At 40.6% G+C, this 26,986-nt stretch overlaps 1 protein-coding gene across 23 annotated transcripts in view; it reads right to left on the reverse strand.

Annotated features, from left to right (window-relative positions):
- CAST (calpastatin) overlaps window positions 1–26,986 on the reverse strand; it is an 800,936-nt gene that overhangs the window by 100,886 nt on the left and 673,064 nt on the right. For 13 of the 23 annotated variants that reach the window (XM_058440706.1, XM_058440705.1, XM_032156783.2 and 10 more), the window contains one exon: window positions 3,030–3,092. Coding sequence is in view for 20 of the 23 variants with exons in the window: in XM_058440690.1 (XP_058296673.1) it covers window positions 3,030–3,092 (63 nt within the window). In the remaining 3 variants the exon portion in view is untranslated. Of the gene's footprint in view, window positions 1–3,029; window positions 3,093–15,334; window positions 15,477–16,005; window positions 16,163–26,986 lie in introns of those variants that run through there. The other 10 variants (XM_058440698.1, XM_032156781.2, XM_032156780.2 and 7 more) reach the window with 3 other exon arrangements.

The following is a 26,986-nucleotide window of genomic DNA, read 5'->3' on the forward strand; positions in this document are numbered from 1 at the left end:
TCCATGTATTTTTATATATGGCAATATAATGGTGGTTCTCACCTAACCCTCATCAATTTTTTCTTCTGGTTATACCCTCCCAAAGTCCTCCTCTGTGCCCTTTTCTAGCATCTCTAATTGAAATGCAGCAGAATAATAAAAAGAGAAGAAAAACTGTGAAGAAGTACCCCTAAGATAGAAAGCAAATTTTCAAACTGATTTTGTTTCAAAAGCCCTGGTTTGTCCTCAGAGAGCTAACCAGTATATTTGCATATGCTTGGGGACAGTAAGTTATTTAATATTTGAGGGTACATGGCAGTTTGAAAATGGATTACTAAAAACCAAACTAAGCTTCTTAATCTCACGTTTTGTTCAACAGAGCAGCAGGTAAGAAAATATTTGGGAGAAATAATCAGTTTCAGGAAGTCTTTCTCTGGTAATTTTGTGAAGAAAAGGAGATGGCAACAAACTATGGATGGTAGGCAGGGCAGATAATAAATTCAGATTGCACATGGTTTTATAATCATGACCATCAAGGCTAACATAATGCCTAAAGTGGTACAGTTTCCTTGAACTGTCTCCAGGACACAATATCTTGTTAATGACTTATTTGCACATAACATAAAGAGTGAGGCCCTTTGAGGTAGACCATTTTGGAAATACACCCTGACTACCAAGTCACCCACCCCCATGCTTGGCCACCTTAACAAATACATACAGGCAGAATTTAAGGAGAGAGAAGAGCTCTAGGAACCTCTTCCAGTTTTGAGTGCTGCCCAATTCACAAACCATTCTTTGCTCAAACAAATTCTGTTACAAGCAGACAGATTTTGTCTAAAGCCATGATTTAAGCCATGGGGACAGAGCAAAGTCTCCATCCCCTCTTTACTTCTGCTGGTTGGGACAGAGCTGAAAGACTGGTATGTCCAGGCTCTGGCACAAGGGCAGGAGTCATGAATGTAAATTTACCAGAAATGTAATAAAACAATGTCAGAATTGCTATGCCAATAAAGAGAAGAAAAATTCCCTGTTCCTTCTTTAAAGCAGAAGTTCAGCCTTTCAATTTTTTAAATCAAAGTAAAGACTGCCTCTTATAACATGGCTTCTTAACAATGTTTTCCTTTCTAAACCTTTCATAAATATGGAGATGAGAGACATTATAATCCAGACATTATATACTTAACTATTTACCATCAGTTGTTACATACCAATAATGCCTGTACATCCTGTACATCCAAGGTGTAATATTTAAGTTTCCCAGTTATAATTGGCCAGAATGACCATATTAGTATTGGCTTTGTATCCACTTGACCATATTGGAAAAGAAAACTTCCTTTTTAGACAAATAACCTTAATTAACATTAATAGAGAATAACAACCAAAAACATTATTTACTGGTCTGGAGAATAAAAGAACACTATGGTTTTCAATCAGGAAGTGTTCAATATTTGCTCAATATTAATTTGATAGATAACCTATCTGGAAATATATTTAAAGGGTAGGGTTGATAAATGAGTTAAATGACACTAGGTAGATTTTCTTTTCTTTGCTTTTCTTTTCTTTTTTTTTTTTTTTTTTTTTTTTTTTTTTTTTTTTTTTTTTTGAGACGGAGTCTTGTTCTGTCACCCAGCTGGAGTGCAGTGGCTCAATCTCGGCTCACTGCAACCTCTGCCTCCCAGGTTCACGCGATTCTTCTGCCTCAGCTTCCCGAGTAGCTGGGATTACAGGTGCACACCACCACGCCTGGATAATTTTTCATATTTTTAGTAGAGACGGGGTTTCACTATGTTGGCCAGACTGGTCTCGAACTCCTGACCTCGTGATCTGCCCGCCTCGGCCTCCCAAAGTGCTGGGATTACAGGCATGAGCCACCGTGCCCGGCTGACACTAGGTAGATTTTCATGTTGGGAAAAAGAAAAATTTGTGGTTTTTTTTAAATGGAAATTTATCTTTTATTAATTTAACCAGGAAACAGGACGAAATCTTAATATGTTTACTTCTACTTTCTGTTTTTAAAGAAACATTTGCCTTTCATGGCTATAAAAAATTCACTAAAAACTTGCTTGGTAAGAAACAATCTAAATTACATTTTCATGGGTACTGGTAATGAAAACAATGGTAGAAAATGGAGGCATAAACTTTAGTACAGAATGCATAGCAGGTTCTAGCCATAACAGCCTCCTTACATATTAACTATTTTGAAACTGCAGAAAATAAGCAGAAAGAAGAACTAAATTTCAGAAAAACACCTAATTAATGTTGATAATATAGAGAAAAATAAAATGATCACTTGATGCTTTCTAAATTTCCATGTACCTTTTAAAACCTGGCTATAGGACGTTTACAAGTTAGAAACGACTCAATTTCTACTGGATGAAGATGGATATATCATCCAGTTATATTGAGATTTAACACATAAAAAGCAGGTAAAGGAAGGCAAATCCTGTACTTTGGAAGGGCAGAACTTTCACATGACCCTTCCATAGAGAAGTAGGTCATTCTAAACAGTGCAAAGAATGGTATGTCATTCAGAGAAAGAAGAAACAGCCTCAAAGAAAACCCATCTCAAAGTGGGGAGATTTGGTTTTACTAGTTTTCCACAGAATCTGTGCAAATAAAAATAGTTATCTCTTCCTTTTGTTTATGAATCTGAAGGGCTGGTTAATCTGGCTGTCCCTGTCCTCCTTTCATGGTTTATTGTCATAAAAAAAGATTTTCCTTTCTACTACAGCATTTGTTTTCCCTTCTACACTTGACCTGTTCACCAACAAAACAATTTGGATTCACCAATTCCTACAGGGAAAACACCCTAAGCAACAAAGTTCTGTTACTAAAGGGAAAGTATTCATACAGAGTCTATTCCCAGGAACAATATTGTATTTATTTTTAGTGATTTCCTTTTATATTCTTTAATCAAATCTTAGTTAAATCAAAATTTCCCAATATTAAGCAAAGTAGAAGCTCTTTGCTACAGCATTATTTAATATTTCAAGGCAGACTTCACAGTTTAAAAGCAAGAGAAAATGAAAGCCCAGTATTGTGGAAATTACCTCATCTGATCCTTTCTTTTCTCCCGGTTTGGAAAGCGATTCACTGGTTTTTTCACTGACGTGCTATAAAAAAGTAAAAAATAATGCTTAATAAAGGAAGATAACACAGATGACAGTAACTTTAATCCCCAAAGGCTAAATGCATACCCCTTTTTTTAAAAAAGGATCACTTTAATCTTCTTCCTGAGAATGCTAATAATTCACACCAATGTAGGTGGCTCTCAAAAATCAAGGGATGCTACAGACATTCCTTTGGGATCTAGAAGGTCAGTCTGTAATTAACTAGATGCAGAGCTGATGGTGATGCCAAGGCGGCATCTTGTCTCCTACAAAATGCCTCATGAATTTTAAGCTCAAGTTTTCAGCACGGTAGACATCTCATTCATCAAGGAGATGAGATAAGAACCATGTTTCATCTGAAGCCATACTTAAGGCTCAGTTCAGCATGGACTCAAGAGTCCTCCAAGGGAATTCACTAGAGTTCTTCCGCATATTCACCAATGCAGAAAGATAAAATCTGAAGGACAAAGACCATACCTGCAACTTCTTCTATGTGTTATGGCTTTAAGATTTCATTATGTCTATAAAGAGAATTATTTTTCTTACTAGGACACAGAGGATAAATACAATTTTTAAAAGTGTTATTTTATTTTTAATTAACACATAACAATCGTACATATTTATGGGGTACAAGGTGATGTTTTGAATATACATTGGGTAATGATCGAATCAGGGTAATTACTAAATCTATCGCCTCAAACATTCATCATTTCTTTGTGGTGAGGACATTCAAAATCCTGTTTTTTAGTTATTTTGAAGTATATAATACATTACTGTTAACTAGTCACCCTACTGTGCAATAGAGCAACAGATCTTATTCCTCATAACTGTCTTTATACCCATTGATCAAACTCTCCCTAATGCAAATATTTTTACGTGGGGCATAAAAGCTTCAAGTAGCTTACATATTCGTTTGTTTTGGCGATAAGATAAAATAAGCCATAACTTTACTGAAATGTTTTGAGAAATGAAAAAATAGTTGTATGTTCCTGAATAGGGGGTACAAAGAATTATTGCATTCCTGTCACACTGTAGGATGTTCAAGAAAGTGGGAAAAGGGAGCCAAATATGAAAAAATAAAAGCTCACCATTGGATGCAGTCCTAATCACCCTCAATTGAATCAAAATAAAAAATACTATTATGTTCCCTAAAGCAGAATCATAACCTAGATATGTAGATCAGTGAAATCATTTGAATTAAGAAGAATGATAATAATAGTAATAATAATAATTTGTTATTATTATATACAAGGCACTTCCGTATAGCCTTATTTGATACAAAAAAAGAAGCTCATGTTGTTTCATAAATGAGAAAACTAAGAATAATAGTGATTTCATGGTGTTTACAAGGAAATATAACTAGTAAACGGGAAAAGGTCATGAAGCAGGCTTTCTGACTAAAATCTGTTGTTTGCCATTAGAACACATTAAATGGAATTAGATAATATTATCTTTAATCATATCAACAGATATGCTACTAAAAATGGCCAAGGAATACCAAACCTGTGGCTGAAATCCTTTCTCGACAGTGTTTTGCATGAACAATTAGCCAAAAGGCATGTTCATGACTGTACAATTCTTACCCAGAAGAAATACTCTCATGGATTAGTGATTGGCATCCACTGAAAAGCAGCCAGGGTGCAATAGCTTGGTGAAACCCTCTACAGGTCTTCTTTTACCTATACATCCTAGTCAAGGGTTTGTTTGTACATAGTTGAGGGCAATCTGTATTGAATAATTAAATGAATCTTTTGAAAATGAACCATTTTAAAGTTCACTTATATATCAAGGCTATATGGCAATTGATAAATATTAGAATAATTGGTGAGCAAAAGATTTCTAAAAGCCAGACTTGAGGGAAAATATTACTTATCTCTGTTAAAGTAAATAAGAGGGCCATTAGCATGAGGTGGTCTCTGTCCTCGGATACCTTACTAAGCACACTGAAACTTAATTTAAAGGCATTTCTTGTAAATGACTTAAAACAAAACAAAAATTGCCTCAGCCAATCATAACCAGCCAACCAGCTTATTGGTTATATATACAAACCTCTTATCAGACCATACCTAGTTGTAGCCAATCAAGTAATTTCTTCACTTTGCTTCCACATTCAGCTATAAAAACTTCCTGCTCATGCTGCTGGAGTGTACTGAGCTCTCTGAACCACTTTTGATTTTCAGTACTGCTCAATTCATAAATCATCCTTTGCTTAAATAGCTCTGTTAAATTTGTCTAAAATTTTTCTTTAAACATCTCTAAAAAAATCATTCTAGAAAGACAGAGATTACCAAATCTGTCTCCTTCCAGAATTGGTAATTTTAGAACCATGATATCACATCCATAATCTGTAATTCATATTTTTTCAGATTACATAAGTAATAATAATAACCACTGTTTTACTGGGTGTTTACTATTTTGAGTGCCTCATTTACTTGTCAGGAGGTGTAATTATTCCATTTTACAAATGAGAAACTTTAAAAGGTGACTTGTTCTTGTCTGGTACAAGGTTCCATGCTCTCCACAGAGTCTCACTCTGCTTTCTGCTCATGTGACAAATACATATCATAATTTATTACCCTACAGTAAATGCATGTACAGCCTTTTCTCCCTTAAAGTAACAACTTAAAATAACACCTTTAAAATTATGTACTATAAGCTTTGTTATTTTCTGACTTCAAAAGTTGCTCACAATAGAAAGCTATTTTAAAATACACAAAAGTATAATGACATAAATAAAAATCACTTATAATAAAAGGCCAACTCTTTTAGAACCTCATGAATTATATTTTTCCAGTTCTTTTATTTATTTATTTATTTATTTTGAGACTGAGTCTCACTCTGTCACCCAGGCTGGAGAGCAGTGGTGCAATCTCGGCCCACTGCAACCTCCACCTCCTGAGCTCAAGCTATTCTCGTGCCTCAGCCTCCCAAGTAGCTGGGATTACAGGCGTGCACCACCACATCCGAGTAATTTTTGTACTTTTAGTAGAGATGGGGTTTCGACATGTTGATCAGGCTGGTCTTGAACTCCTGACATCAGTTGATCCACCCTCAGCCTCCCAAAGTGTTGGGATTACAGGCGTGAGCCACTGCTTCCGGCCCAGTTCCTATTTTAAGCCCAGCTTTTTATTATGAAAAATTTCCAACAGACAGAAAAGTTGAAAGAATAACACAAGCAATACCCATATTCCCCCCACTCAGATTTCAACAACTATTAACATTGTTGCCATATTTTGCCCTATTTGCATACACACATACAAGCATACATACAGACACAGAAAGAGACAGAGAGACAGAGAGAGAGAACAAGAGGGCACCACATGTCTTTATATACCTGTATTGGAAAGTAAATTACAGACATCCTGAAATTTTAACCCTAAACTTTTCACCATGCATCTCTTTAAATTTGAGAACATTTTCCCAAATGGTATTGGTATATACCCAATACTATTATCACCCTAAGACAATTAACAAGTATTTCCATTAAATAACAACTTTATCAACCATTGCCCTGATCATTTCTTGAATATTATTCAATATTCAGCAGTCTGTTAATGATGTAAACTTAATTGTATCTTTTCACTGAGAGAGATTCATGAAATAATTGAGTACTTTTCACATAACTGAGAGGATGGAATGAAATACTTGGGAATGACATATGTCAAATTCGATCCAGCTCAGGAATCTGCAGGAGTCTTTCTAAAGAGCGAAGAAAGAAAACTCTGCTGACCACTACTACGTGTAACTGCTGGGTTGAGGAGAGTGAGATGAGCAGGGAACAGGGAAGGAGTGACAGCTGGGGAAAGAGAACCGAACCACAAAACTAATTAGAGAAAAGAAATTAACACCTCCTAAGCATCTGCTCTGTGCTAGGCCCAGTGCCAGGCAACTCCTATGTGGTCTTCTTTGCTCCCCATAGCAGCTCTAGGGAGTACCCACTGTCGCCTTGGTTCATGAATAAAGCAACTGAAGATCTGAACAGCGATGTTCTCCATGGTGATACCACTCAGGATTACGTGGGCCAGAGACTAGTCTACTTTGGATCTAGTTAAAAGCTAACTGAGATCTTAGGATTTTCATCAAGAAAGTCTTTAGAGCATGCCAGTGATCTGAAATGAGAACAAAACAAAAGGCACGAAAAATAACAAAACACAAAACCTTCCTATTCTAAAACTTGTTTTATAAATGAACCAAACACACCATACTTATGAATTCTGTCCTGTATTGGCAGCTAGAGAGGAGACCAAGACAGGAAGAGCAGGACAGGTTGCCATAGTAAAGAATTTCACTGGAAGGACAAGGCCATAGAAGACAGGAGACTAGATGGGGGCTAAGATGAAGGTGGTATGTGCTCCAGAAGCTCAGAGCCAGAGAAAAAATCAGATCAAGGGCTTTGCTATCTTAACTCAAGAAGGAATAATTTTCGAAACTGTTTTCACCCCCCTTTTTATCACATAGTTGGCAAGTACAACTGTCCTTTGTCCTCATTCTAGGTGACAGCCTCTATACGTTTAAAATCTGCCATCGCAAACCCATAAATCTGAAAAAAAAAATCAATAAGAGCTAAGTGCAATAAGGCTCAGAGCCTGAGCTCTCACCCAGCTAAGAGCTTCTGCCAGGGCAAGTTTCAACTCTGCCACGTTTGGGCACCTGCCCTGTTGTTACCCAGATACACACAGATACACAGACAGCCAAGGGAACATGTCACACAAAACAAGATAAAAATCAAAGAAACTAGGGCGGGCACAGTGGCTCACGCCTGTAACCCCAACACTTTGGGAGGCCGAGGTGGGCAGATCAGGAGATCAGGAGTTTGAGACCAGCCTGGCCAATATAGTGAAACCCTGTCTCTACTAAAAATACAAAAATTAGCTGGGCATGGTGGGGCGCACCTGTAGTCCCAACTACTCGGGAGGCTGAGGCAGGAGAATTACTTGAACCCAGGAGGTGGAGGTTGCAGTGAGCTGAGATCGTGCCATTGCACTCCAGCCTGGGTAACGAGCAAAACTCCACCACAAAAAAAGAAAAAAAAAATCAAAGAAACTTCTTCACATATAAAAGAAGCAAGAAGACAGAAAAGCAGCCCTTGCCAGTGTTAAGTCCAGCTGTGAAAAGAGTATGAAATTGCTAGTGTGCTTCTGAAATGCCTTTGCTTTATTATTATTATTTTTTAAAGTATGAGGCTTCTTTTAGGAGGAAAGGAAAACATTCTAAAGTAAAATTGTGCTGATGGTTGTGACCACCCTGCGACTATACTAAAACATATTGTATCATATGCCTTGGTGGGTGATTTATTTGAAAACTTAAAAATTTTCCTTCTTCAATTTGGCGACAGTTTCATCAAGATAGTATTCGCATGTCCGGGGACAGCTGTGGAAAAATCATGGCGCAATAAAAGGTTATCTTGATACCCTCTGGACTCTCCGAGCTGGTGGAACTCAGCTCTCTACCATCACACATACTGAGAAAGGCTTGTATCAGGGGCTCCCGGAGATCACAAAGACTTCAGGTTAGCAGTGGGTCCCATCCTTCAGTGCCTGTCACAAGCACCTGGGAAGCTTTTAGAAACATTTGTATCAGGACACAGGGATTTAGATTTTAGTTTGAATAGAATGGGGCCCAGCCATGGATAAATTTTTCTAACATTCCCCAGCTGATTCCAATATACAGACAGGATTGAGAACCACTGGTTTTGGGGGAAGATTTGCGGGCAACATGATAGGAAGTGGAAGTTTCCGCTCCTCAAACCAAACCATCCCACTGAGTCGGCACCCATGGGGAGGTTCCCAGGGTCAGGCAGACTGGGGCGGCTCTGGGCTCCTCCTGGGTAAACTCTGATTGGTCAGTGAAGTAGCACAGTGCCCTATGTCCACACCAGTGTTTCCTGTCTAATTCTGAGCTTTGCCCTATTAATGGAGCATCATATTTTCATATTTGCACATTAATCTCTATTTTATCAGTAAATCAAACAAATTAGCACTTTATTGTACACTCTCTTGCTTACTTATTACTTTATAAACTTACATCTTGCCTTCCTAATCACAGGGTAAATTATATCCTTTTTTTCCTAGATGTGTGGTAGGATCGTAACAAATAATTCTTGATTGAATGACCGTGTTTCCACAAACCTATAAACATTCCCTGAGAAGTACTTTTGCTCTTTTCAGATCAGTAAACTATACAAAAGAGAAAGAGGCCAAGAAGGTAGCTTGAAAAATTAAGAGACAATGTGCAAATTGGTATTTCCCACAAAAATACCTTAAAACATATTTGTATATGTAATCTACTTGCCAAAGCAAAATTATTCAGCAAACAAGCAGAAGGACCAATGCTTCTGTAAAGCTGGTTTTGCTTCAGAACTGTCTCCCTGGGTGCAGATCCTAGGAGTGTCTACCTTCAGGTGGATTCCTTGTTCCACTTCTGCTGTGTTCAAATTGCAGTAGAACTTTGCTGGCTGCAATTCTCTTGATGGATGACCTCAAGTTGGGTTTAGCCATCAGCAGGGCACTGCCAGGAGACTAGAGGTGGTGGGTGGGTGGTATTCCCTTTGCCCCACCCCCTCCTCCAGTAGCACCTCCTGCAAGATGGGTCAGCTGTGGTTCCAGCTTCTGCAAGGTGACCCTTGTCCTCCCTGTGTCCCTCTAGACTAGGGATCGTAGCAGCTTCCTGCAATTTCTAATCTCTAGGTTGCCTCACCCTCCCCTGATGGCTTCCCAGCCTTTTTTGTTACCTGGGTAACCAATTCCCTATGTTACATTCCCTTTGTTTTAAATAGTCAGAGTCATTTCTGTCTGTTACTTGACTGCGATAAACTCTGATAGGGCAGAAAGAGCATAGACCTGTAAGGCTATGTGACTGTGACCTTGGGCAGATAATTTAATTTTTCAGTTTCTTCTTGTAAAATAGGGCTAATGGTATCTATCCCAGGGGCTGGCAAATTTATGAAAAGAGTTGACATTAGTGAGGTGCCTGGCTCATTGCCTTGTTCATTTTAAGAATACAGTTAAAATTATTCCACTCCCTTCTTTTTCCCTGGCAGCAATCTGACTGTGGTGAATTAGAAGCCAGTGAGTAAAAGTTTGAGAGTTTCATTTTCTAAGGCTGTAAACATTAGAACAGAAGAATTTAGTATTTTACTTTCCCTAAAGTACAAAGGAACCTTATCAAGTTCATCTGATAAGGCTTCTGTTTAGTATTTTGTCTATCTCATGACTGTGTATTATATATTATTCTCACATCTTCATATTACACTCAAGGAGATAAACTACATGGGGGTTAAAGAATTCATTTTCCCAACAAACTACAGCAATTTGGTTACAAAGATGAAACTTATATTTGCAATTCCCATGCTTTAAAATGCTGAAAAGGTGTGTGTGTGTGTGTGTGTGTGTGTGTGTGTCTGTGCTGGCAGCTGTGACGGTTAACAAGTAAAACAAGATTGGCACAATGTTGGCAATTATTGACACCAATGATTGGTATATGAAGAGGTCATTATACTCTTTTTTTTATTTATTTATTTATTTATTTATTTATTTATTTATTTATTTATTTATTGAGATGGAGTCTTGCTGTTGCCCGGGCTGGAGTGCAGTAGCGCAATCTTGGCTCACTGCAAGCTCCACCTCCCGGGTTCATGCCATTCTCCTGCCTCAGCCTCCTGAGTAGCTGGGATTACAGGTGACCGCCACCACGCCCAGCTGGTTTTTTGTATTTGTAATAGAGATGGGGTTTCACCACCTTGGCCAGGCTGGTCTTGAACTCCTGACCTTGTGATCCACCCGCCTCAGCCTCCCAAAGTGCTGGGATTACAGGCGTGAGCCACCGCGCCCGGCCTCATTATACTCTTCTCTTATTCTGTGTACTAATGCTTAATATGTATTAAGGATTAACTGCATAGCTGTAATTCTGAAATCCCTCTGTTTCACTGATCCCCAAGTGTTCATTTTTTTCTAACATTTTAAGATTTCAGTGGACATGACAAGATGACACCATAAAGGTACAAGTCCTTTGTGTCCAGTTTTCAGAGGTGGCATCTATTGCCTGTCATAGATTAGCTCCTGGGATTCACCTGAAGTAAGGTTGATGAGTTTTTCCTAAGTCAAAGGGGGTATCACGAGAATTTAAATAGTTGCTTTGTTGCCACAGCAATCATCATGAGAATGAACTTGTCGTTTTATCTATGAGAAATGCAAGAGGAGGCCAGGCACAAACCACTGCACGATTTTTTTGTGTCCACTGCACTCTGCACAAAACTGACACACAGCAGGTGGACAATAAACAACTGTGAACATCTTGGAGCTTTACCAAATTTATTCTTGCGTTCTATGAGTTTCCTACAATCAAAACAAATTTCATATATTTTTAGGAAACTATAACTTTAGACCTTTTTCTTCCTGAGTTAACTGACTTTTCCATCTGAGGAGATAACTTACATAAACAGTGTTTATTGGATGGAGCTGTTCTTGCATTTTTCTTAACTGGAAGACATCTGATATACTTCCCCCCTCCACCCCACCACCGCCTTTATGGTGGCTGTAACGCTTTCTGGGTATGTTTTCATGAAACGAAAATGAGACAACTTAAAGAACAGAACTTTAGTATCTGTTAATATGATTTTCATCTTTAAATACCTCAAAGGGGAAAAATGATGTACTACTTAGAGTAGTTTTGTATCTGCTGAGACAATCTAGTCAGAACTAATTACCCACCTATCCACATGGAATCTCACATAACCCCCCACTGTTACCACCCCCAGAAGGCTACAGCATTCTTTAAAAGGCACTTGTAGAATATAATTAACTTTCTGGGAAGTGCCAAAACTGATTTTAAAGAAAAATATTATCAGATGTTACTCTTAGTTGAAAAGGCTTATACACAATGGGGCGCGAACTAATTCAGACTGTCAGCTGAAAGAGAAAGGCTGTATTTGACTTCTATGTTTCCATTACCCTAAAGTCTGTGCCCTTTTTGCAAGCCCTGTTATTTGCCTTCCTTAGTTCTAAAATTCACTGTGAGTAAGTGATCTGTCCTGCCATGGGAGGCTTGCAACATTCTTCCCAGGCTGGCTGCAATGATGGGGCCTCCCAAATGACTGGACTCCTTGATCATGCTGTCACTAGGTTTATGGATCTAATTAGACTAAGAAACACCTTTAATTAACATAGCCTAATAGAATCAACTTATGATTCAGGAATGTGATTACTGGTGTGGGCCAAATTAACCTTTGTTCATGCTTGATCATTACATAGCTCGTAAGATGTTCTTCAAATTTAGCTTTGCAAAGTTGTGTGTGGTGTGTGTGTGTGTGTGTGTGTGTGTGTGTGTGTGTTACTACAACCACATAATTTTTCAGAAGATAAAGTCAATAGGATTGACAGCATTCAGTATGGAAATATACATTGCAATGTTTCACTGACTAGCTTTATAGGTGGCACGCTGCTAAACACAGCTTAGACATGTCTTTTAATTATTTCATTTTATTCTGCCTAAATTTTGAAAGTTAGATCATTTATAACCTTTTCAGTACTTAAAGGATTCCACAAAGATATTTTAATTATAGGATTTACCTGAAGTATTCTGAGATGTCTGTATATATAGACATCTGTGTTTATATCTGTAGATATATACACACATAAATCTAGATGTCTATATATGTATTATACGTGCATGTGTGTATTACATATAAATATGCACATATATGTATATTGGATTTATGTTTGTGTGTATGTGTGTATGTATGTGTGTGTGTGTGCGTGTGTGTGTGTGTGTGTGTGTGTTATAAACTGGCTCCATGGACCTTTGGGGGATTTATGGGTGGTCTTTTGGAAATCTCTGAACTCCCTGAAGCTATATTGGAAACTGCATTTTGTGTACGTTTGTATGTATTTTGTTGTGGGAAAGCAGTCCATAAATCCCATTCGATTCTCAAAATTGTGACCACCCACCTATTACCAAAGGAAAAAAAGAAAGTTTAGGAGTCCATGGTCTAGCGTTATACTGTCCATTACTGTAGCCCCTAGCTGCCTGTGGCTACTGAACACTCTTGAAATGTGGCAAGTGTGAATTGAGATGTGCTGTTAATGTAAATATACACTGGATTTTGAAGAATTAATATAAAAAAGAATGTAAAATATCTCAATGGCTTATACGCTGATTATATGATGAAATAATAATATGTGGGATATAGTAGGTTAAGTAAAATATACCAATTAGCACAAATTTCACCTTTTTGTTGTGATGTTGCTGTTGTTAAAGTGGCTCCTTGGAAATCTGAAATTGCAGATGTGGCTCACATTATATGTCTATTGAATAGCACTGGTTTGGGCAAAGTTAAAGCTTGATCACAGGCATGTAGCTGGTTCTAGGAGGTTCCTACTAGCAAAAAGTTTTCATGATAGTACCAAAACTGGATTCTAAGAGAGGTTTAGCAAAAATATCAGACTGTGACTAAACAAAACAGGGTTAAAAGCATAGATTTAAACTACTTTCATCCAAGTAACCCAGCAGAGTTTCCTTGAGAGAATCATGAGTCTGGAAGGAGAAGTTTGATGTCAACTCTGAGCTACTGCTATCCATATTTGCAGATAATGTACACGGTACATTTTGATAAGAACCTTAGGCCAATAATGACTCAAAGCAAACGTTTGTTCTTACCACATTAATAAAACGCTACATGTAAAAGCCCAGGAAATGTACTGGAAAACGTTCATGAAGAAATATCTCAAGGGAAATTGGAATTCCCAATTCTTAAAAGTATATGTGTATGACATTTTGACTTTTAAATCTAATTAGTCCTCACCAATACTTACATAGTGCATATAATTTCTATTTTACACATGTGAAAACAGGTTGAAAAGGTTGACTTATTTCCATTTGAGAAAAAGTCTTTGTTCTCCACAGTGTACATGGAGGCTTTAAAAAGCACTTGTAAGCCCAGTGCAGTGGCTCATGCCTGTAATCCCAACATTTTGGGAGGCTGAGGTGGGAGGATTGCTTGAGACCAGGAGCTTCAGACTGGCCTGGGCAACATAGTGAGAGAGACCCTGTATAGTATATTGTATGTGTGTGTGTGTGTGTGTGTGTATATATATATTCACATATACGCACACACACACTATAAATATACACACATACACACTATACATATATACTATTTATATAGAAACAGAGAATAAAAAATAATCTAAAAAAACACTACTTGTGGGATATAATTCTGCTTGGCACATAATAGATGATCAATAAATGTCCATTGTCTGATACGTAACAGTTTCTTTCCTGATTCTTATACAGGGTTTCTAGCTCCAAAAAATGTCTGATTCCAACATCTTTGCTTTTTCCAATACCACATGCCAAGAGAGAAAAAGACATACCTAACTAATTTTGATATTCTCACCATAAATCAATGAGACATAAACATTTTGGCTCTCACTGTCAACAACACTCCTGTGTGTGATCTTTTTTTTTTTTTTTTTTGGAAAGCAATCTAATGTTAAATCATGCTTCCTGGTTCCAAAACACTAGAAGTGCCAGCTTGACTGGATATCACACCTAATTGGTAGGACAAACATTCAATGCACCAAACAAATGGAACGTTCTTGTCCGTCATCCAAAGTAATAAATTGCAGAGAAGCTCGCTTTTATGCGCCCTGTCTCTCTCTCCCTCCCTCTCTCACTTCCTGGCTTTCTTTCCTCCACCCCTCCACCGCTCTCTCCAAAGGTCTTGGTCTCAGATCTCAGTTGCTTCTGCCCCTTGGTGTTTGGGATTTTCTCCTTGCCTCACATTGCAGCTGCCTCTCCTTTGCGTTGGCCAATGTACGTCCAACAATCGCCCTCTAAAAGTTTTGAACTTTACTTAGGGGTTAAAAACGAACTCTAGATCAAAGCTCTTGCGAGCTGCGTCCGAGTTCATTCAGGAATCCACCTCCTAGACAGAATTCCTCCAGCAACAATTCCAGTTCCATCCCACTTGTGAGCGTCAGCAGAGCGTAGTGCTTGACACCGGGGCGAGAGAGGTGCATGCGCCGCGCACGCTCGGGCGCGCTCATACATACCACAAGAGGGTGAGTCCCCTGCCTCTCCCCGAGCCTAACCTGAAGGTCTGCGAGGAGGTCGCACCCGGTCCGCACCCCTTCCCCGCCAAACCCCGGACAACGCTTCATCCGCACGCCCAGAAGGGCAAAGCAAACACATTCCTTTCCAACACACTCCCTTCCCGGTCTTGCCCAGGCACAACCGCTCCTATTTACCGTCTTGTACCACCAGCTGGCGAATGCCATGGCAACAACCGGCTGGCTCCGATCCGCACGGCGGGGGAGCCGGCGAGGGCGCGGGGTGCTGCGTTGGGGGCGCCGGGCTCACACTGCGCTTGGCCAGGACCTGGCTGGCACTGAGCTCCGCACATCCCAAGGCGGCTACCAGGTGGGCAGAACCCTGGGGGTGGGGCCCGGCGCAGGCCCCGCCCCTCCTCGCCCGCCCAATTTGGCTCGAGGCTGGTTAGGGAAGAGGCTCTGCGGTTCCAGGCAGCCACGCCCTGCGGCCCGGCTTTAGCGCGGAAGACTGGATTCCGCTGTCCAGTGAAACCACCCCACTCACTCGGGGGTCCTGAGTGAACCTCATTCCCCATTCATCCTCATCCTCATTCACCCACGTCTTACCAGCCAACTTTTCTCGACGCGTCCCCCCCTCCTCTACCCGGCCAACGCCACGCCCAGCGCACTGGACCCGGCCGGGGAACCGAAGCCACCTGCAGCCACCTGCCTGGCAGCGGCCAAGCCCCTAGCCCTCTCCCTAGTCTCCCCGCGGGGGCGCCGGGGACTGCTGACCCGCCAGCCTAGAAACGCCCAGGGAGGGCGGCCACAGCTCCGGGACCCAGTCCCCCATCGCCCAGTCCCGCGGCGTCGACAGGAGCGCCACTCACCTCCTGGGTGCGGCGGGCGGCGGCTGCGCGCCGGGGCCGCGGGGAGGCGGCGGGCTTCTGGCCGGGCTGGGACATGGCGAGGCCGCTGCGGGCGCTGCCTCCGGGAGTGCGTCTCGGAGAGTGGCGGGGAGGCCGGGCAGGGAGTCCTGCCAGGGAGGGAGGGAGGGAGCGGAGGGCCTGGGAGCGCGCGGTGAGGCAGCTTTTCCGACCCCACCCCACGTCTGCGCCGGGGTTCCCCTAGCCCCGATGGGCCCTCCCCTTCCTGCCCGCGGAGGGACCCGGGCTCCTGCACTGTAACTTAACACCCTCCGCCCCGGTCCTCACCCGGTGACCCTCCCCGGCCCCAGCACTGCTCTGTCCGGGTTGGTCAGAAAGAAGGGGTTGGAGGTTGCAGCGTTCCTCCTTCGATGCCCAGATCTAGCTTGCAGTTGTGCAACCAGAGAGCGGGACCGGGCGTGGCCGGTCTACTCTTCGACCCTCCTCCCAAGAATCCGGAGAAATAGATACTCCTTCTGTATTCTGTTCTGCTTTAGCTGTGAGAGTTTACCAACTCAAGTCTGGCCCAAGCCTGGACAGTCTAGATAAGGAAGCGGATTATAAAAACAAATTAGTCTGTGTGTGTGTGCGTGCACGCGCCTGTGTATGTTTTATATGATTTTACTTTGTTTTTTGGCAGTTTCGAATTTTAATAAACTTATGGGGAGGAGAACATAGGTTCCAATACAAACCGGAGAACAGTCCCAAATTTAAACCCTTATAGTCTTTCTAGAGTCTGGCGAGTTTTGTTTCTGAAACTAGATTGCTTTTGTCTTGGGCTCATCTTAAACAGCGCTTCCTGGTTTGGGGCTGGAAGTGAAATTTAACAAGCCCTACGTGCTCATGTGAGAGACTGTCAGCCTGAAGTTGCTGCTGGTTCACCATCAGGCCTGACAGAAAACCTGTTACCCTGCAATAGCATCGTCATTTTGGGACTCGGGGTCACCGCTTTCTGCAGCGTTGGGGTTTAGACAGTTGAAGAGAGAGAAGGCAGAGCCTTTTTTTTTTTTATCTTTCTGGAGAGGCAGTCTCGCTCTGTCTGGAGTGCAGTGGCGCGATCTCTGCTCACTGCAATCTCCGCCTCCCGGGTTCAAGCGATTCTCCTACCTCAGTCTCCTAAGTACTTGGGACTACAGGCGCGTTGCCACACCCAACTATTATTATTATTTTGTTAATGGTAGAGACAGGGTTTCACCATGTTGGTCAGACTGGTCTCGAACAACACCTGACCTCAAGTGATCTGCCCACTGCGGCCTCCCAGAGTGCTAGGATTACAGGCGTGAGCCACTGCACCGGCCAGAAGGCAGATTTTAAGGAGAGATTTGTAATGCTATATGGAGCCTGGCAGAACAGAATTCTGGTTTCTTTTGTACCTCCTCATTTTAGGAATTCTGACTTCTTCCTCAAAGGATAGGCTAGCAGCATTCTTAATTTTGAGGGAGGGGATGGGGGGGAGAAGAGGATTTAAATGCATTTCCTCTTAAAGGGCTCTACTTACTGTCTGTGTATCTAGTATTTCAACAAACAGGTAGCACTGCAGGAATTTATACATAAAAATGAAACAACTTAGAGATTGGGACCATGTCCACTCAGGAAAAACAAATGATTATTGGCATCGGTTACATTCAGAAAGGAGGGAAACTATGCCATAAGTCTGAAAACAAGATCTTCGTATGATTGTGACCACACCACCACAGTAATTTAAACAAACACAAAAGCCGTAGGGGTGAGGTGACAGGCAGCTCCTCCTTCCTGGCCTCCACCCCAGGAACTAGAATGCTTTTCTTACTGGGGAGCCTACATATCCCAGAATCAAGGTTTTAGATCCCTGGAGTACTTTATTCAAACTCTGGAATGGTTTCCAGTGACTTGGTGGCATTAGAGTTTGAGGTTATTTTCCAACAGAGTATTTAAAAATTGAGTTTAAACCAGTTACATATTTCTTGAGAGTATTCTATGTAAAGCATTGTGAAAGGACTAGTAGAAGGAGAGATACAGAGATTAAAAAGATACATTGCCTGCCCTCCAGGGACTAACAGTTTAGCTGAAGTCATATGGCATTTGTAACACATGATGGTGTAGGGATATTGAAAGACATTAACAGTGTGTGAATAAGTACAAAGGTGCTTTGGGAGTTTGGGGTTCCACAGGGGTTGTATCAACAATAGGAGGGAAAAGAGGAAGGAGACATGAGCAGGCTGGCTGGCTGGTGAGGTGTGAACAGAAGGAGAAGAGGTGGGGGCACCTGACGGGATAAAGAGGAACCCACTCACCTGGCTGGAGCTGAGGGTCTATGTAATGAAGTAATCGATCTATTCACCAGCTCATTGTTCATGGAGCAGCTACACTGTAATACATGATATATTAGGTATCAAAATCTATAAGAGGTAATAACCCTAACCTTCAGGCTTAGCTTAAAAGTCAGAACTCACATAAGCAGAACAATTGCTAAACAATGCATTAATGACTATGAGTACAGAAGAATTTCAAAGAAGTTGAAGACCGTGAGGTTTCACTTTTCCTTGTAGCCAGTGAAGAATTATTGGAACTTTGATATCATGGACCAGCATTTACTAATTTGGGGAAGCTCCTTTTAAATATAGATGGTGCAGTGGCTCATGCCTGTAATCCTAGCACATTGGGAGGCTGAGGTGGGCAGAGTGCCGGAGCTCAGGAGTTCGCGACCAGCCTGGGCAGCATGACGAAACCCCGTCTCTACTAAAAATACAAAAAACTAGCTGGGCATGGTGGTATGCACCTGTAATCCCAGCTACTCAGGAGGCTGAGGCACAAGAATCGCCTGAACAAGGGAGGCAGAGGTTGCAGTGAGCCAAGATTGTCCCATTGCACTCCAGCCTGGGCGACAGAGTGAGACTCTGTCTCAAGAAAAAAAAAATTAAATATAAATAAATAAATGGCTTTTGCCACATTATTGTCTGCACATAGGTAATCATTTATTCCTTTATTTACTCAGTAGCAGATGCCTGCTATGGGGAGGTACTGTAGACCTCTTACACTAAAGGACTTCAGAATTAGAAGAGACAGACAAGTAAATACAGACATACCTTATTTTATTGCTCTTTGCTTTATTGCACTTCACAGATACTGTGTTTTTTACAAAATGAAGGCTTGTGGCAACCGTGCCTCAAGCATGTCTGTCAGCACCATTTTGCCAACAGCATGTGTGTTCACCTCATGTCTACCCACATTTTGGTAATTCTTGCAACACCTCAACCTTTTTCATTATATCTGTTATGTGATATGTGATCAGAGATCTTTGATGTTGTTATTGTAATTATTTTGGGGCACCACATACTGCACCCATAGAAGACAGAGAATTTAATCAATAAATGTTGTGTGTGTTCTGACTGCTCCACCAACTGGCTGCTCTACCTAGGAATCAATTTGCATATAAATATATACTTGAAAGAGTATTCCTATAAAGAAATAAAGAACAGAGCCAAAGAAACATCCAGGCAGATACCACATTGCATTTGCTGGAGATTACCATATTTTGGCAATACATCATAGTGGGTAAAGCATAAGAGTTTTAGATCCGCACAACTGTGTTTAAATCCCAGCTCTGCCACTTATGGACTGCATACCTCAAGCAAATTACTTAATCACTTTGAGTATCAGTTCCCTAACCTGTTATCTGTAGATGATAAAGCTGAGTACCTACATACTAGGGTTATTCTGATGATGGAATAAGGCAGTGTATTAAAGCAGTTGGCACAGTGCCTCATGTATGATAATTGTGCAAATAAATGCTGGTTGCAATGATTAAATTGCATTTGCTATTAATAGTTAAAAATTTCAAAACCCTTGAATGTTCTTTGGACAGGGGCAAAGCAGTTTTGGTTGGATCCCCAGTAAGAAGCAACCTCCTGTCCAATCAATGAATGTTATAGATCTGTTTCCATTCAACCAGCATTCCAGACATTCTATAGACCATAAAATGAGCCATAGCTGAGCAGTACCCTAGGAAAGCTCTAATCCAGACCCACATACCTGAGCTGGCAGCCAGAATTCATGCTGATGTGCTCATTCCCAATAATGGGTGCTTTTTCTGTTTTTCCATTTCCTTTTTCCTTTTTTCTTTTTGGTTTGCTTCTTTTGTGTATGTGCTGATAGAGTGGCTGGTTATTTGAAATAACTTTAACATTTGTTAGGTAACAAGAAACCAAATTTGGGATGACATGTGCATGGTAATGAACTTACTAAACCCAAAGTACTCCCGTGTTCCTGTCCTGGGATAGGTGCAAGTTCGTCACGGCCCTTCAGATCTGGAGGCACAAAATTACATTTTTTTTTTCTTGAGATGGACTTTCGCTCTGTTGTCCAGGCTGGAGTGCAGTGGCACGATCTCGGCTCACCGCAACATCCGCCTCCTGGGTTCAAGTGATTCTCCTGCCTCAGCCTCCTGAGTAGCTGGGATTACAGGTGCCCACCACCAGGCCCGGCTAATTTTTGTATTTTTAGTAGAGATGAGGTTTTGCCATGTTGGCCAGGCTGGTCTCGAACTCCTGACCTCATGTGATCCACCCACCTCGGCCTCCCAAAGTGCTAGGATTACAGGTGTGAGCCACCACGCCTGGCCTACAAAATTACATTTTCAGGCTAGCAAGTGTCTCTCTGGAAATCAAGTTATATTTTTGAAATCTTGCCACTTTCCACTAACTTTCATTTTTCTCCCACTCACAAACACCATCTTATGGAATTAATTTTCTATGTAGATATTTTAGCAGCCCAAATATCTGTACAGCCAACTGCTTGCTTCAAATATTTACCAAAGCTACATTAATTTTTTAATGTGCTATTTCTGTCTGGAATGTATCTAGACAAAGTCATTCATAGGAGTCAATTTTTATTATAAGAATTATATTCTTGTCATATTGAAGATTTTGAATCAATTATCTTTTCCTTTCTATATATCCTAACCTACTCCCTCCCACTCAAAAAATTGTCCTCTAAATTTTCCCAGGCCTAGTCTTCATTTCCTCCCTCAGCCTGTCTTTTGTCCATTAATAGGTATTTCTTGTAGCCTATCCAGAAGGCATGTGGATTGGGATGATATGCTGAGCAAACCACATTTCTTCACTATAGCAAAAAAGAAACCACAATTGGTCATCATGGTGACTCACCCAGGCTTCTACCGCCACACCCAAACCACACAATACTGCAAACTCTTTGGTTAGATTTAACGCAGAAAATAAAGCCATCCTGCAAAGCAAGATTTTTATGTTCCAAGGTATGCCTAAGGTCACCTCTCTTCGGTGTTTGATTATAAAATAGTCTTGATCCTTCTTGTTGCAGATTGCTTCACATTACATATTTATTGGTGTCAGGTTTGTTTTCACATTTGTTTCTTTCCCTGCATTTCTGTTTCCAGCTCAGATTATTGTATAAAGAAATGTGCCATTTCTAAGAGGTTCTTCAATTGCCTGCAAGCCACAGTGTTTTTTTTTAATTGAGAAAAAGTGTCTCTTTGGATTTAATACTCAAAGTCATTTGGGGCACATGCAGAATCTTGATTTCTTTGAATCAATATATAAGAATTCACTAGTTTCTAGAAAGAAGAGTTAAGAGCATGCACCAGGGGCCATTTGGAATATCTGCCCAGCGCACCCCCATTCCTCCTTCTTTGGAGTAGAATTCCAGATCCCATCAGGGCTCCCCATTGCTCTATCCCTCTTCTCCACAGCCCACAGTTGACTGGACCAATGGTAGACCTGACTTGAACTGACCCAAACGGGCAGGTTTTCTTTCCTCATTGGGAGGTGGGGACTGAGTAATGAAATTAAGATGAAGATAAAGCAAAAAACTTTCTGGGTGCTAAAAACCGTAACGTGAAGCATGTAGACCTGGGCTTCACTGTGGAAACTGAGGACCAGCCCGCACAGGAAAGCCAGCCCGCACAGGAAGAAAGAACAGGCCTGCCAGGGAAGCAGAGATGGGAGGAGACAGAAGAGGCCTGAGCTTCCTTAAGACCTTCCACTTAATGAGCTCCACTCTCCAGTGAGGCCCAGTTGCATTCAAAAGGCTTTGGTTCTGGGACATACGCTATAGCCTTCAAAGTAATCTCCCCTCGTTTTTGTTTTAACAGTACACGTTGTTTTTTCTGTTATTTATTAACCAAAAGAGTCTCAACCAATTCAGAAACTAAGCAGAATATGCATAGAGTATACAAATTGTTTTTAAGTAAAGTTCTCAGTAATTTTTCCAAACTTTTTTTCCCCGTGGTCCTCAGTAAGAAATACAGTTTACATTGCAACTAGTACATATAAATGCACATAATTTGAACATGAAGTTTCGTGGAACAATTCTTATCTTTATTATCTATGATCAGGTAAAAACAATGAATAATGTGAACTATGTTTTATTAATCTGTAAACACAAAGTGGAAACAAATCCAAAACAAACAATAAAAACTAAAAATTAGGAAATATTTTATTTAATGCTGCAGCTATGTTTGCCTGTTCATGTTTATTACAGTCTGGGACACATGAAGATAATGCCACCTGCATTTCTGGTGCACTGTTGAGCCAGAATTTTTTTGTTATTTTAATTGGCTCAAGATTGAAAATCCTGATTTATACAAATAGGCTCTTGAGAATGTTAACAGTGGCAGCATATTCTGATATTTAACTTCTGTTCTACTTTATTCAAATTTCTTTTTTAAACTGTTGATTATGACTCACTAAATGTCATAACCGACTATTGTGCCCACAGTTTGAAAAACAGTAAGCCAGAATATATTGTTAAATTGCCTACTATGAAGATGAGCTAAGATAAGGCAAATGCATTGCAAGTATCTACAGTAGATCCTTATTTGAGCTCAGACATCTGTCTTTTTTAAAGCTGTCTAGAGGGGAATCCCAGTTTTTCATTCACTACTGCACATCATTTGTAACAATGCTCTTTATGTGGAGAATCATCTGCATTTGACTGTGGACTGCCATTCAAATGCATTTCTTCTTGTCCAGTTTTCAGAGAAGATAAAGAATAGGTACTCTAAAGCTTCTCTTTGCCTGGGTCTATCCTTCTCCCTGCCTTTCACCCCTTATCCACAGGAGGCCAGCTTCCCAGCCACACTGGTCTCCCTACTGGACCATGCATGACCCACGCATGCACTTTCCCTTTCGTGCAGTTTTCCATGTTGCTGTTTTTCCGAGATACATCTCCCATCTGGTTACCTAAATCGTGCACATTCTTCAAGTAGCAGGACGTGTTTACCCACCATCAGGTCTTGCTCATCACTCTGCCCCACATCTTTTTTGTCCTTTTCTGATCACCTATAGGTCTTGAAAGGTTTCTATTCCATATTTATTGACACAGAAAAATATTAATTATCCTGTTGGAAGAACAATGTATTTATAAAATAGCATGTATATTGTAGAGCTAAAGATAAAGATAGAGATATACATCAAGAAATTAACTAGATGTGAGCATTTGGGTAATTAATTCTATTTTGGTTTTATTGTCCCAGTTTATGTTTTCTTAATGTTTCTTATATTTCTTAATTGTTCTTGCAATAAACACATAGTATACAATAAAAATAATAAGAGGAAAGTCTTAACTTTTGAGCTAGCTGTGAAGGTCTTTTATCATGTGAGCCCTCTCCAAATTTAACACAAACATACATGGTCTTTATTTATTCTCTTCTTGTGTGCTCAGCTTCCAAATGTATTGCAATATTCTTGAAAATCCAGATGCCCCTTTTTTGTTTTTTCTTACTTTTCATTTTCCAATTTTGATATAACAGCAAGTTATTAATGAACTTACTCTTGAGAACATCTGAGTGTAGTCAAGTAAAAGCTTATACTGTGTATGTCTAGAAGATATTTGTGTTATATTTTACTTCCTGCAAACCACTGAAAACTCTGCAAATATTACTTCTCAGATTAAAATATAACATCAGAGAAAAGCAGAGTGCTTTGTTTTTGAAACTGGTAATATACAGTAGCTATGCACACTATGCATGTGAGGATTTTTGCTTACATTATGTACTCCACGGTTTGGTTTTCTTAAGAAAAAGATATAGGAAGGAAAATGAGGAAAGCAGTGAAAGTGAAAGAAAGGTAAGAAAGAGAATTGAAAAAAGAAAATGGTCTGGGTGTGGTGGCTCACAGCTGTAGTCCCAGCACTTTGGGAGGCCGAGGCAGGCAGATCAAAAGGTCAGGAGTTTGAGACTAGCCTGGCCAATATGGTGAAATCCTGTCTCTACTAAAAATACAAAAAAATCAGCTGAGCGTGGTGGCCCATGCCTGTAATCCCAGCTACTCGGGAGGCTGAGGCAGGAGAATTACTTGAACCCAGGAGGCGCAAGTGGCAGTGAGCTGAGATCGCACCACTGCACTCCAGCCTGGCAACAGAGTGAGACTCCGTCTCAAAAAAAAAAAAAAGATAAAGAGAAAGGAGAGATACAAGGGAAGAGAAAAGGGAGAGAGGAAGAAGAAGAAAAAGGAAAAAAGGATAGTTAAGCAACAGGAATGAAAAAGGAGATATGAAGTAGTATTTTTAAGGGGAAACAAAAAATATTAGACTAAAACTACCACTAGAAAAATACAGAATAAGACTCATAGTTGTTTACTTGTTTGTTTATTTATTTATTTATTGCTTTTCAGTCTTCCAAATATTTAAAGATAATTATTTTGGCCCCCGAATTCTTTTTTCTTCCCAAAGAAGTCAAAATGAAATATTCCTTAGTTTTCTAAATATTGGATTAAGAGACAAGATAAAGATCTGAGAGGAAAGAAGAAAAAGAAAAGAGCTTTTAAATAATTTTTATTTCATCTATGATTTACCTTTTGCTTACTCTAATCTATGACTTTATATGCATTTTATGAACCCTCACAGCAATGTTACGAGGTTTTATTTGTACCCTTATTTTACAGAGAAGGAGATGGGTGTTTTAAGAAGGTAAGACTTCATCCACATCTGGGCGGTGGCAGAGCCAGATTCCAAAGCCAGGTCTACTAACTACACTTCCTCTCCGAATTGTTGCCCTTTCTGAAGCAACAACTCAATTGTTCTCTTTTAATCATCTGTTTTTCTAGGTCTCCCAGAACACTCTAGGTGAGACAATATTTATTTATTACGAATTTATTATGCAGTTGACTTTGAGGAAAAAAACGTGATTAAAAACACCTGTCTGGCATAACTTCAATACCAGGTTGGGCCTAGTCCTAGCCCAAGGCAATGAATCTGGACTGGTTTGCCTGCTCAGACCCAGAGACTCCCTGTGAGGTCTGACCCCACTCTGGGGTTATAGGATAACTGCGGCACAGAGTAGATATGTCTCTGGAGCCTGTGAGAACGTATCAAGGCAATCACTAAACTGTGGAAACACTGCCATTAAATTGGAAGATAATGGCTGTGGGAAACTCAGGCTCAACAGGGACCCTGATGGGTCTCAAGGATTAGGAGACATCCTTGAAGCACTGTGCTCAAGCCAAACCAGCTCCTCACAGCAGGTGGGTAAGAGGGTGTGGTCTCAGCTGGTGCCTAGCTACCTCTGCCAAACCTGTTGCCCTGCAGAAAGGGATTATGGTTCCCGTGAAGTCTGTGTCCCTTTTGAAGTATGCAGTAGTCAGCCTCTGACTGTTGGAGTCCCTGTGACCACCAATTTCTGTCACGAGCTCTGTTTTTCCTGGGATACATCAGATATCACATCTTATATTTTGCATTGTGTCATTTTAATATAGGCGAGATGATCCCATGTGCAAATAACACATCCAAGGGAAATCTTAAAATGAACATATGGTACATACCTCACTCCCTGAGTGGGTTAGGCCAAATGCTGTATGTCAGGAGGCTCTGTGACACAGAGCATTTAAGTGGAGGCTTCACAGAGGAGTCACCTAAACATGGGGTTTCCTCCTTGTTGGTGTGCCTTGAGCTGATTGGATGAGTGGCTAAATGTATAATTAGGTGCTGTGGGTTACTTAGCTAGTTTTTCTGTTTATGTTCCTCCTCCAGAGTTTTAATTGAGCACTATTTAGTACTTAGGCTAAAATGGTATTATACCAATTATCTTTGTTTAAAAAAATCCCCGTGACCTATCAATTCTACATTTTTCCCTAACGTGTGTTATTTTTACACCATGAATATTCTAATTATAGACTCCCTGTAGGAAATCATTTGTAACTATCAAACAAAGCAAAGCCAATTATTACAAATTGGGTTGGAAGATACCTAAGGGTTGGTCTGGCCCTCATTTGCCATGAACCATCTCCTTAGAACCATCCCCGGGAGGTCCTCTGACGCTGCCCTAGTGGCCACTGCGGGAAGATCTGCTCTGGTGAACAGGAGGGGTTTTGGATTCAATTGCGTATGGATTTGAATCCCAGCTCTGGTCCTTAGCAGTAAGCTCCTAGGAAGTTTACCGAAGCTCTCTGAGACTCAGTATCTTTGTAAGATGAGCCTACTAATATATAACTTGCAGGGCTGTTACTTTTAAAAACATGTCACAGGGAGATTCTGATTTAACACACAGATTAAATATGTGTGTCTTTATTCCTTCTTTCCCCTGAAACTTCACTGAGAGTAAATGAAATTAAAACAAGTAGGAAAGCTCTAAACCCACAGAATAAAGGGCATAGAACAGGAGACAATTACAAACATGATATGTCAACACATTTTTGTAAAAGGTGTAGTAGAAACCAAATTTTACAGAATGGAGAAAGCTACAGCCTGAAAGTCTGCTGGGGAGATATGGACAAAAGCGAGCAAGGTCTAATGCCAGTTTGAAAGCTCAGGGTTTGGAGGTGGGGCATGGGCTGAAAAGAGAGAGATGGGTGAAAATCTTTACCGATTGCAGTTAGAACCTCAGTCTCTTTCTTCCATTTCACACATCAAGTCAACTATCCCTTCCCAACCTCAGGTGAGATGGGAAGCTTACAAAGAAAAGGACAGTAGAGACAGGATAAGAAAATTAGATATC

The sequence above is a fragment of the Hylobates moloch genome, unplaced genomic scaffold (genome assembly GCF_009828535.3).
Source record: "Hylobates moloch isolate HMO894 unplaced genomic scaffold, HMol_V3 SCAFFOLD_6, whole genome shotgun sequence".
Classification (NCBI taxonomy): Eukaryota; Metazoa; Chordata; class Mammalia; order Primates; family Hylobatidae; genus Hylobates; species Hylobates moloch.